We start from the raw sequence: 12,221 nt of genomic DNA on the forward strand, positions 1-12,221 counted from the left end.
ATGCTTGGAAAGACCTCTGACATGACATAAGATACCTGCAGAGCTTCACTCAGCAGCCTGTCAGTCATCTGCATCTCACTCAAAGCACAGAAGAGCCTCCAAGGGAAGTTCCTGGGGGATAATTGTAAATCCCTTGGGTTCCAGGCAGAGAGGGGACTGTCACAGCAGTGTCACTTCAGGCCAGTGTGGAAAGACTGAGGAGTCTGTATGCTTCCCAGGGCTCACACACATCACCTCCCCTTCTTCCTCCCTCTGCCCCTTCTCAAGAGCTTCTCCTCAAAAGAAACAATGATAGCAAACACCTCCAGCTCCCACCATTAATTAAATTTCCATCTCTGCTGCAAGGCACCAGGGAACAACAGGCTAATAAGGAGATTTCCACTTAGCAAAATCAAAGAGAAAAAAGCCCCAGGGGCGTTTTCCAAAAGGAACAGCAATGCTGCCTCTTACCTCCACCCACAAAGCAATGCCTGGTGTGTCACCTTGCATCATTGCAGGGCTAAAACTCACCTTTCCACCCAGTTCTTGTAGCTGGGGATGTCCTTGGCATAGAGGAGCTTGTTGGAGGGGGAGTCCTTGCCCAGGCGGTGCTCGGAGGTGGAGCAGGAGTCCATGAAGGTCTGAGCCACCACGGACAGACAGGCATCTGTGATGCTGTTCTTGTGGATGTCAAAGACAAACTGGGGGTTCTTGATCATGTTCACCCAGAACCTCAAGGGGAGGCTGCAGGAGGGGAGGCAGAGGGGACACAGTCAGTGACAGCTGGCTTTGCTCTGTGACATCCCAGCAGCAAATGGGAATCAAAGGTCATAGTGGGGATGTGAAGATTCTGGGATAAAGTTTGCTGTGCAATGAATTCCTCCCTTACAAAGCTTAGGAAAGGGAGAGATGTCACCTTTTGTCCCTGTTATCCTTACAAGGCAGATTTTGTGAATCTCAAAGTCAATACAATCTTGTTGAAGCCCATAAATTATTAGGAGTATAAATTAGGTGATGACAAACACTCTGAATCTCTCTGTGTTAAGTTGCAATGAAAAGTTGACCCTGCTGGTTGCTCCATCAGATGAAGACAGGCATTGAATCCACAAAAATTATTATGGTATGGGTTATAAAGCATGGAACAGGCTTCCCAGAGAAGCTGTGGCTGCCCCTGGATCCCTGCAAGTGTCCAAGAACAGCTTGGACAGGGTTTGGAGCAACCTGGGATAGTGGAAGGTGTCCCTGCCCATAGCAGGGGGTGGCTCTGGATGAGTTTAAGGTCCCTTCCAACCAAAACCATTCTGTGATTCCATCCATTTGTCATTGAGGAACTGGCTTTCAGCCCTCACAGCAATCCCATGGGAAGAGAGGTAGGACACATGGTGTACTCTGTGCACTCTCCACTGCTCCAGCCCAAACCTGTACATGATCCCAGCACCCTAAACAGGAACCAGTTGCTATATGACAGTGAAAACTCCATTGCTTCAAGGAAAAAAGAAAAAAAAAATGGGGGAACTGGGAAACAAGTATCACAGCCTTTGATATGAAAATATATCTGCCCTAACCAAGGAAATGTTATTCCAGTTGCAATCCCCCTTTATATTTTTCCCCCCTTTTTCTCCAAAGAGCAGCTCATTTGTATGAGGTGCCCTGAGGTACCTTGTATGAGGTACCTCCAGCCTTTGCCTGAAGCCTTTTTGTCAGGGCAAATGCAGTGCAGTGATCATGGCCCAGGAGCTGGGATGTGTCACTGAGCACAGAGCCCAGCTCCTGTCTCTCTCACAGGCAGATTGTTAATTCTACCTTCACTCTCTGCATCTTTCAGCTAGGCAAATTCTCCTGATGTTGAGGATGAACTCCCCAGTTCCTTCTATTTGCTCGTTGTGTTCACAACTCTGTAAAAAATTAATCTCCAAGTCTGATAGATTTTTGGGTAACAACCTTCCTGACAGAGGGTTGACACTGTGTTTTCCTAAACCTCTGTGTGTTCTCCTGAGACAGCAAAATCACAGAACAAAGGTAAGGAAAGCCCCACACAGGGAATCCTGCCAGCCAAGCTCAGGAGAAGAGGGGGATGCTGGAAAACACAGAATTATGGAGTGCTTTGGGTGGAAAGAGACCTTAAAGATCATCCAGTTCTCCACCCTTGGGTAGGGACACCTTCCACTATCTCAGGCTTCTCCCAAGCCCCAAACATCCAAGGATGGGGCAGCCACAGCTCCTCTGGACAGGATGTCCCAGAAGTAGAAAAATGGCAATGAGACATGATGGAGTTGTGGGAATTTAGGCTGGGAATGGAGAATCATCCCTGGGGGATGAGTGAACCTTGCAGAAGTCCTTGTGCAGGTTTTTGGATGACAGGCCCAGCCATGGGGAGGAGCAGAGTGTGTGTTTGTGAGCCTGGCTGTGGGGAGGGGATGAGGGACCGTGTCCCTGCCTGGTAATAACGAATCCCTGTGATGTGACTTCGAGTTAATTTGATCTGATTGAACAGATTTCTTCACACTGCCCCTTTCCCCACAAACACAGGCACTCTGCCTTCCCCCCTCCCCCCTTAAATAAACCTCCTGCTCATTTAGGCTGAGTGGCTGCAATCAGCCTTAGATTAGTGCCGCAGATAATGTTAATAATATGCTAATGTTTCATTAGTTGAAAGCCTCTTTGGTGCATGGGGTTTCTTTTTTTATGTCACCGGCGCTGTGACGATCTGCCAACAGCATGGCTGGGGAAAGGAAAAAAAAAAGAAAATGCATGAGCTGGGAGCCCCATGGCTCTCCTCTGCTGCTCCTTTTATAGTCCCTGTGTTTGTACAGGAGAAGGGGAGGGAGCCACTCCCCAGGGAGCTCTTTCCAATGGGGAGATTGGCACAGAGTTTTCTCCATAGATCCTGGCTTTTCCTGCTGTCCCATTGCAGGGATGAGGAGGAGCTGGCAGCTGGAGCAAGGGCTGATGTCACACTTTGACACTGATGTCACATTTTGACACTGATGACACACTTTGTCATTAATGTCACTCTTTGTTACTCCAAAGAAGGCTCACATCCAGCTCCAGATCCTTTGAATACTCTGAACCATTGCAGATGCTCTCCTGGACTCCAGCTGCCCCCCAAGAGGGTACAAGTCTCCTTTGGGTGCTCCACACCCTCTGAGGATGTCTTAGATACCTTAGAATTCTCAGCTGGCCTGAGATACCTCTGTGTGGGCAAACAAATAGAGCTGGGAATTAAATCACCCAGTGCAGATGAAGCCAGGGGTGTTGAATCCTCCCTAAATATTCCTATGTGATCCTGGGCACTGCAGCAATTAAAAACTTCATTGTTCCTCATCAAATCCCTCACAAATCCTGCCATTTCCATGTAATACATGGCAAACTGGGACCTGTTTAGCAGAAGTGCTCAATCCCTGACAAAATCCTTTAGATTTTGGGATTTTTTTGGCTTCTCCATTGACTTGGCAAGACTCAGCCCCACACCAGGGTCCTGATGTCCCCGAGCAGCCAGATCCCAAACACACTTCCCTCTGCTCTCCTTCCAGCCCAGTGGGCAGTGCTGGGCTGTACTGGGATGTACTGGGATGTGCTGGGATGTGTCTCTCACTCACCAGTTGCTCTTCCAGGTGTGCCTCACGTGGGGGTCGTGGATGTTGTGCTTGTCTGCCTGCTCATCCAGGAAATCAAACATGTACTTGATGGCCAGGGGCAGGGCACTGCCACGGTGGGCAGTGCTGAAAATGGTCTCAAAGAGGTCATCCACAAATTTCTGGAGGGTGCCCTGGTGGGAGAAAAGAGAAGGAAAGGAAAGGAAAGGAAAGGAAAGGAAAGGAAAGGAAAGGAAAGGAAAGGAAAGGAAGGAAAGGAAAGGAAAGGAAAGGAAAGGAAAGGAAAGGAAAGGAAAGGAAAGGAAAAGGAAAGGAAGGAAAGGAAAGGAAAGGAAAGGAAAGGAAAGGAAAGGAAAGGAAAGGAAAGGAAAGGAAAGGAAAGGAAAAGGAAAGGAAAAGGAAAGGAAAGGAAAAGGAAAGGAAAGGAAAGGAAAGGAAAAGGAAAGGAAAGGAAAGGAAAGGAAAGGAAAGGAAAGGAAAGGAAAGGAAAGGAAAGGAAAGGAAAGGAAAGGAAAGGAAAGGAAAGGAGTAACAAGTGAGCAGAGAATGTTGAATTTTGGTACCCCATTGGAAACAGGGGACAGACCAAGGTGTGATTGGTAAGTGGGGGCCATTCAATATCAGTTAAACATGACACAACCTGGGAATTTCAATGCAGGTGTCTTTAGGCAGGAATGTTTATTGTCACAAGAACCATTACACCTCATTTCCACACAGATTCCTGTCTCTGCATCCCATCCTCAATGCTTTAGTGCATCCATGAGACAAAACTCAGCCATTTTCCAGGTTGGCTCTTGTACAGGACCATCTTTTAAGGGAAGTCAGCTGGCTGTGGAGCACAGCAGAAGGTGTCACAGAGACAAAAAGAACAAAAGAACCTAGAAAGATGGGTGGTTAATGTGGGACCAGTGTCCTAAATAACACAAAGTTCATTCCCAAAAGGCCTCCTCATCTTTTATTCCCCACTGGCAGGAGAATCCCAGCTCCAGGGCTTGGAGAATCATCCTTGTGAGGACAGTTGACTTTTAGAAGGAAGGAGAGAGCTGGAATATCTGAGGATGACCAGATAGGAGAAGGGGACAGCTGAGGAGTTCTAGGCACATTTTCTCTGTCACCAGAGCTTCACAGGCATTTCTGTGTGGAAAATAACCAGCTGCTAAGTAACCAAAAATCAATTGACTCTCCAACAAACATTTCCTGATATGAAAAATTTCCTTTCCTGGAATGTAAAGCTCTGCCCTTTCTCCAAAGACCCAGGGAAGAAATGTCTCCTTTCTAGAAATGAAGCCCCAGGTTCCAGCAGAGTGGCTCGAGTTTACCTAGAGCTAACAAACACTTAATTAGAAAGCTGTGGTCTCTGGCTGATTCACCACTTGGTTTATTCTTCAGGAAGCAAACAGAGGCACCTTTTGCTTGTGTGAACTCCTGCAGGGTGAACAAAGCCCTGCAGCACATGTCTGACTCAGAAAGGGCTCCAGAGGGAAAATCCTCTTGGTGTGACATGGAAGAGCTGCCCTCAGGTTCAGTTCCTGGAGGGAATTAGTTCTCTACATGCTCACCCTCACAAATGCCTCTCTGAGGCTTTCAGGGAAGAGGCTCTTAGGTATCAGAGGTCAGGGATTTAGCAGAATAAAAATCATTGTCAGTTTAACAAAGTATTCCTGGGGATTGCATTACAGCAACTGCTCTCTCTCTTTCCCTCCCTCAAACCACCAAAATGAGAAAAGAAAATTGCTCAGCCTGAGAGGGGAAACAATAAAACCCCAACCTTCTTTCTGTTGTTTTGCAGCTGCTTTCCTGTCATCCCCACCAAAAAAAAAAAAAAAAAAAAAAAAAAAAAAAAAAAAAAAAAAAAAATCAAAAAAACCCCAACTCAAGTGTTGAGTTTGTGACCCAGAACAGAAAGCAAAAGCAGTTCAGTGGTGGGGTAGGGGCCATATCCCCAGACAGCATAAATCAACACCAGTCCAATGCTTGCTGGTCTACACCAGCTGGGGCCTGAGCCCTGGGGAGCAACACTTCCCTTTCTCAACATTTTTCACACGTTGTGTGATCCATAAAAGCCTCCTGATGCCAGGGAACAGGGCATGGACCAGGGGCTAAAGACAAAGCTGCCTTTGCTCCAAATCCCTCTGCACTCAGAGGGCAAACTCAGGCAGCATTTACATGAACACATGGAATTGTGTTTGTGCCTATTAATACCCTGACAAAAAATGAGAAAAGTCAAAGTTGTGGATGTGTTTGGAGACTCAGGCCAGGATGACTTTGCTCTGTCCCCACTTGATTTAATCTGTATTTTCTCTCTGTGCATGCTAAGATTTCATGTCTCACTGTAAGGTCAATGTAACCCTCTCCAAGTCATCAGCACAAGAGTCTTTATTTGTCTGGGGGAAATGTGGAGAAGGATTTGCACCACAAAACTGAGGATTTTGTGATATAGGAGCCATTTCAGACTGTGAGGCCTGACACATCTTTGAAACCTGTTCTGAACACCTGCCCTGCTCTTGCTCACTTTTGGTACAAATTACAAACTAGTATAATCAACAACTCCAGCCCCTCCTGCTGTGCTTTCCCCACCAACCTCATGGCCCTGGACTGTTACTCCTCATTGCTTTTCCAGTGCCTCTTTTTTGACTCTGCTTTCAAAGCTCAAGCTCCTTCCCTACATGCTTAGAACTCTCTTCTTGCTCTATTTTCCTTCTGCTCTTGTCTTTTTACCCAACCTTATCATCCTTTGAGTGGCCTCTCACTTCTTGCCGGCGAGAATTTCCACCGCACTCTCAAACCCTCAATCCCCACCTCTACCACATACCTTGGTGGCCAGTAGCCTGGTCAGGTAAATCTCAGAAACCATCTTGCTGCCTCTGTCCCCCTCTTTCTGGTCTCCATGCTCGTGGTTCTTGACCAGGTGCCACATCTTGACGCCGCTCTCCAGGTCGGGGGTGATCATGGGCGTGCGCGAGCGGAGGCTGTCGGGGCTGCCCGTGTAGCGGATCATGTTTTCTGCAGAGACACAGATCCAGGGGTTTTCCTGTGCCTCAGGAGCTCTTGGGGTTGGGATTTTCAGGAATTATGCTGGTGGTGTGCCACCAAAAGCGTTTTTCAGAGCATTGTCTGCGTGGTTGGCTCAGCAAAGGCAAGCGATGTCACCAAGCCAGGTGTGATGTCAGTGTCTACACTATTAAATTAAACGAGGTTTAAACACTGATTTCCAGTTTTCCATAATCTTTCTCCATGTTAGAGAGAGCATAACCTCTCACCATGTTCCCTGGCCAGTGGCACTGTCATTGTCAGACACTTCCCAGGACTGGTTCAGGGGGTAGCACCAGTTCCTTTTGGTAACCTGGTTTTCCCATATTTTTATCCATGCCATGCCATGCTGCTTGACATTAAAATATTAATGTCTCTATTGTGATCTTTTATTTAGCTCCTCATCCCCACATTTAGGAGGAGCTGCCTCCCTTGGCATCAAAGCAAACAAACAATTCCTGCCCAGTCATCCTCCTCACTCCCCGTTCCAAAACCTTGTTTTGACAGAAATCAGCTGGAACCCCAGGTGGATTTCCACAAATTTCCTCTCCAAGAATAATTTTAGCCTCCAAATTTTACCTCTCTGCCTCTGAGTGATGGCACAAGGCATTCCCCTCTCCCTGACCTTCCAGCAATGTTGCCTTTTCCAACTATAATTATCAGAAGTGTTGCACCTTTCTGTAGCAAGATCTGAATCAGCCTCATTAATGCATTACCAATCTCTACATATTAATTATCAGATGGAATATCCTTTTTCTCTCTGAATGCTGTTTTCTTAATTGCAATTAACAATCACTTTTTGACCCACCACATCTCCTCCTCCCCCTGCCTCCTTCCCTATTCCCTCCTCCTGAAAAATCAAATGGCAAAAGAATTAAAGAAATCCAACAGAAATTAACCTCCCTCAAGTCTTCCTTTCCAAAGGTCACTGTGTCTTTCAGTAATTGCAACAACATGGCAAAGAGGATGAATATTAATAAGACCTCATGGATCATTTATGTCCTTGGAGAAAGTGGAAGGAGGCACCCCTGGACATTGAGTAACTGCACTTTCCCTTAAGATAAAGGCAGTAAGAAGGATTGGGGATGCTTTCATAAATTAAAAATATGCATAAATTGATATGACAGCAGCATTCAGGTTGGAGGGGGGTTTGCAGCACTCTGGTTGTACATTTGGGATGTTTTGATTTGCTGTCCAGCACTTCCTTAGTGAGACTGGAATTCTAGTGCAGGGGAGGAAGGTGTGGGAGGGGGTGGGTGACACTCAGGAGGTCCCTGTTTGGCCCTGCAGAGCAGTTCCCACCTGGTCTCCCTCTCACAGCTGTGTCACTGTCCTGGGATACAATGTAAGGATGTGCCCAAAAGTCTGTATTCTGTCACCATCTGCTGAAACCAGCTGGGGCAGTGATCCTTATGTCTGTGGAGATATCCTCTGTTCATGGGCCAGGTGTTGAAAACCAGCTGGGGCAATGCTCTTTCCCTTTCCCACAGCCCATCCTCCCTCCAGGAGATATCTCCTGTTCATGGCCACTGAGTCCCAGGGCATGGCTGATAAAATTCCATCATCCCACTGGGAGATGCTCCAGCCAGGGCAGGAGCCAAGCATTTCCTACCCAGAGAAAAATTGAGATTTTGAACAAGCAGCCTTTTCCCACTGGTTTCCAGAAGACAAGAGCTACCAGACCTTTCTACAGGATCACTGCTTCAACAAGACCACTTCACCTGGGCTGCTACCACCACCCTGACTAGCAGGATGTCAGGTTGTATTCTGACTCTCTTCATGGTTTTTCTTTTGTACTATTGCATGTATTTTATTTTTCTGGGTTTTTTCCTATTAAATTGTATTTCTGACTTGGAGTGTCTTGCTGGTTTTGCTTTCAAAACCATTACAATCACTCTCAGCTGTCTCATGGGGGCAGTGGGAACAACAAGCCACTGATTTGACATCTGCTGATAAAGACCTCAAAAAGAGTGACATCTGAGGGGGAGGCAATTAATTATACAAACTCCTCCTTTCATTGGTGAGAAAGGATAACTTTCCAAGAGCATCCCACCCACTTGGATCAACAGTTTGAACATGATGCCAGAGATTTTAGATGGCTAAATCCTCCCCTCCTGCCTCATTTCACCAACCAATCATCTGCCCATCAGTCTCCCTGCTGGTGCTCAGAGTCTGGTGACCACTGTGACATTTGGGATCTCTTCCCAGTGCTCTCCCAGTCCATCCCAGCACCAGCCCTTACCATACTTGCTGGCTGATGTCCTGGACACTGTGGAGTTGTTGACTGCGTTGTAGGCAGTGACTTGCTTGGAGACCAAAGCTACCACAGATCCATCTGGGACCTGCAGAAAAAAAGGACTCAGTCAATAAACTTCTGAAAAGTGGCTGAGGACCATGCCCAGGGCAGCATGAGCTGCAAATCAGTGTCTCTGTAGGCAGGGCACAGTTTGCTCTCAAAGCTTCAATTTCTTGCTTCATTGAGTTGGTCTAGTAATAAAAAGGGACAAAATCTGCTGTTACACAGCCAGAATCCTGCACCTGGACAAAGGGACAACTGGTGACAAACAGATTCTGCTCCATTCAGGCCCTGATTCAAACCCCAGTGATAACAATGTGAGTCACTGAGTCATTTAGGTTGGAAAAGGCCTTTAAGATCACAGAGTTCAACCATTAACTCAGCACCACCATGTTCAGTGCTAAGACATGTCCCCAAGGGCCACATCCAGAGGCCTTTGAAACACTTCCTGGGGTGGTTTTTGCATTAACCTCAGTAAATCTGACAATAGGTTCATCCCAAGGAAGCTCTTAGGCAGAGCAGGAACATGAGAACAATAAAATCATCTGAGCTACTTCAAACAGGCTTGGCTTGTCCCATTAGGATGATAAAACTGATGTGAAATGTTCCACTCCTTCCTCCTGGATTGCAGGTGATATCTGAGTGCCTGGTTCAAAAATTCCTGTCTACATTTTCCACTGTGATCCTGCCAACCTCTCACCTTTCCATGTGACAAATGCACTGCTGGACTGGAGGAACTGCCACAACTTATTTCTCTTTGTAGTGTCAGAGGGTCTCAAATGTTTGAAAGCAGTTTGTGAGTGACTGATGTCCAGGATATCATGGGACAATGTTTTTTTTCTTTTTTTTCTAAAGGAGCCAGACTTTGCATTTCTACAACAAGGCAAATCATATGGGTCCCATATTAGAAATGTTAACAAGCCCATGGCTCAGAAGAGGCATATCAGGAACATCTGTGATAAATAAGACATCATAAAGTGGAGATGGGTAAAAAAAATCCCTTCTAACTACATCTAACTCTTGTCTGTGTAATAATAATAATAATAATTAGCACTTGCATGGAGTTTTTCATCTTCAAAGCACTGCAGAGGCTAATTAAATAGCCCCTCAGCTATCACAGAAGGCAATTATTGGCTCTTTGTAGTTTTAGCCCCACACCACAGATGGGGAAACTGAGGCAAAGGCAATCTCAGTGTCTGTCCCAGCATGCTCCCTGTCAGCCTTCAGGACAGCCAGGAAAATTATATTTCCTGAGGACCTAGCCCAGCTCATCATACAGCTGAGAGCTCATTGCCTGAGGCAAAGAAAACATGGAAAAAGCACAGAGAGAGAGGAAAAATTATGCTTGGTTTGTTGATGAAATAAAGCAGGAAACGTCCTTGCTCTGCCTGGGGAAAAAAATGAAAATCAGTCAGCAATGCTGACTGTCAATCTGAAGTCAATCTGAAGTAAAAGTTTTGTTTCCTTTTCAAATTATTGCTTGCTGCCTCCTCAGCTCAGCTCCTAAGTGACAAGAGAAAATAATCTTGTTATGAAACAGAGGTTGCTGATGTGTGATGGAGGAAATGACAAAATTGCCATCAGATCAAACTTAATGAGGTCTTTTTGTTGGTGTTTTTTTTCAAGGAAGAAGACTTTGACCAAAACTCCACTTTTTTCATTAAATCTACCACTTGTGTAAGACATTTTCAGACATCTCTGACCCTCTGTTATGGATTTCCAGGTCATGCAGGGATGAAGTGAAGCAGAGCAGGTCACCTGGACCAAGTTAAGGATTAAAAAGAAAAGTTCCTTGTAATAGCAACTCCACTGCTCCATGGTCTCCAGCCATGCTGTTTTCCACCTCCTTTTTCCAGTCACCAAGTCTTCCCCTTTTTCTCTCTTCCATCCTTCTGAACTCTGTTTGTATTAAAAGGGCCATGGATACATTGGAAAGGGGGAATGCAAAGCTTGGATTTGTTTGTCTACATGAGAAATGTTAGCTGCTGTTGTCCTCATCTCCTCTTCACCATCTCCACTCACCAGGGCTGTCCTCTGAGAGAGAAATAAGGTTTTTTTCCTATCCTTGGCTTCCTCCCTAGCATTGTTCAGGATAACTGGGACAAGGACAAGAGGGATGTGCTCAACATGGGGGTTCTGCCCAGTTATTGCCCACTCAACCATTCTTTACTTCTGCATCTTAGAACAATAAAAATCACAAAATTATTAAGGTTGGGAAATACCTTTGAGATCATCATACTGTTCCCCCAGAACTACCAAAGCCACCCATGTCCCCAAGTGCCACACCCACAAATTTTTGAACACTTCCAGGAGCACTGATTCCACCACTTCCCTGGGCAAGAGAAACAGCGCTTTGCTTTTTATTTTGTCAGAAAGAAGATCTAGCTCCCACCCAGCCTCTCTCCCACAGATACCTGGTAGTGTGCCAGGGTGTTGAGTCTCTTCCAGTCGTTCTCTATCTTGGTGGTGATGTCCTCATCCTGCAGGATCATCCTCGCCCCGCTCGCCTGCCGCCACTCTGCCAGGAGGACAGGGACAAATGAGACAAAGGTGTTGCTGAGTCAGGGAGTCAGGGGTCTCTCTGAAGAATTCAGAGAGAAATCAAGGTGCAGGGATTGAACTGAAGCCTTTGGATGGATTGAAGTATATTAAGCCACTCACATTTAAAGTAGACATTTAAGTAGAAGTAAGTCAGTAATTTTAGGGTGAGTTCTAATGCTTTTAGTAAGTGAAAGGTTTCAAATGCCACAGTAACAGAGTGAGTTCTAGTGAAGGTTGAAACACACTGATATCTTCAATACAGGCTCCAGGCCACAGTTATAGACAGTGCTTAGACATAATAGAGCTATAGTAAGAATATTGCTGACATTTTTCAGACAGAACAAGATATGTGGTATGCATAGTCTATATGTAACCTGGTGTGCTAAGAAACTAGAATCTGACAGGGTAAGGAGTGGTGGTCTGAGTTTGTGTCTTAGCTTGTTGGAAAAATCCTATATAAGAGTTTGTATTGGGGAGAGTTGGTGCTTTTAGCCACTGTTGCTTTTAGCCACTTGGCTTTTAGCCATTCACTTATTGCTAACTGTTTTTGCCATTGCTTTTTGCCATTGCTTGTCTGTGTACTTTTGAGACTGATGTGCTGTGTAATAAGATGTGCTTTGTAATAAATAAACTTTTAAATTATTAGCTACTTTCCTTGTTTAAGATAACCCAACAAAGTAGGAGCCAAGAGCTCAAAGTAGGAGCCTAAGAGCTCTGGAGTTGGTGCCTTAAGAGCACTGGAGATTCAAAGAACCTCTCAGGTGTTACCTTTTTCCCAA

The 12,221-nt window shown here is 45.8% G+C and overlaps 1 protein-coding gene across 3 annotated transcripts in view; it reads right to left on the reverse strand.

Moving 5' to 3' along the window:
• PLXNA4 (plexin A4) overlaps positions 1 to 12,221 on the reverse strand; it is a 424,069-nt gene that overhangs the window by 11,807 nt on the left and 400,041 nt on the right. For all 3 annotated transcript variants that reach the window (XM_079303970.1, XM_079303969.1, XM_079303971.1), the window contains 5 exons: positions 11,316 to 11,419; positions 8,848 to 8,947; positions 6,388 to 6,578; positions 3,579 to 3,748; positions 511 to 723 (listed from right to left, as the gene is read on the reverse strand). In XM_079303970.1, the coding sequence (XP_079160096.1) occupies positions 511 to 723; positions 3,579 to 3,748; positions 6,388 to 6,578; positions 8,848 to 8,947; positions 11,316 to 11,419 (778 nt within the window). The remainder of the gene's footprint in view (positions 1 to 510; positions 724 to 3,578; positions 3,749 to 6,387; positions 6,579 to 8,847; positions 8,948 to 11,315; positions 11,420 to 12,221) is intronic.

The sequence above is a fragment of the Erithacus rubecula genome (assembly GCF_903797595.1).
Source record: "Erithacus rubecula genome assembly, chromosome: 4".
Classification (NCBI taxonomy): Eukaryota; Metazoa; Chordata; class Aves; order Passeriformes; family Muscicapidae; genus Erithacus; species Erithacus rubecula.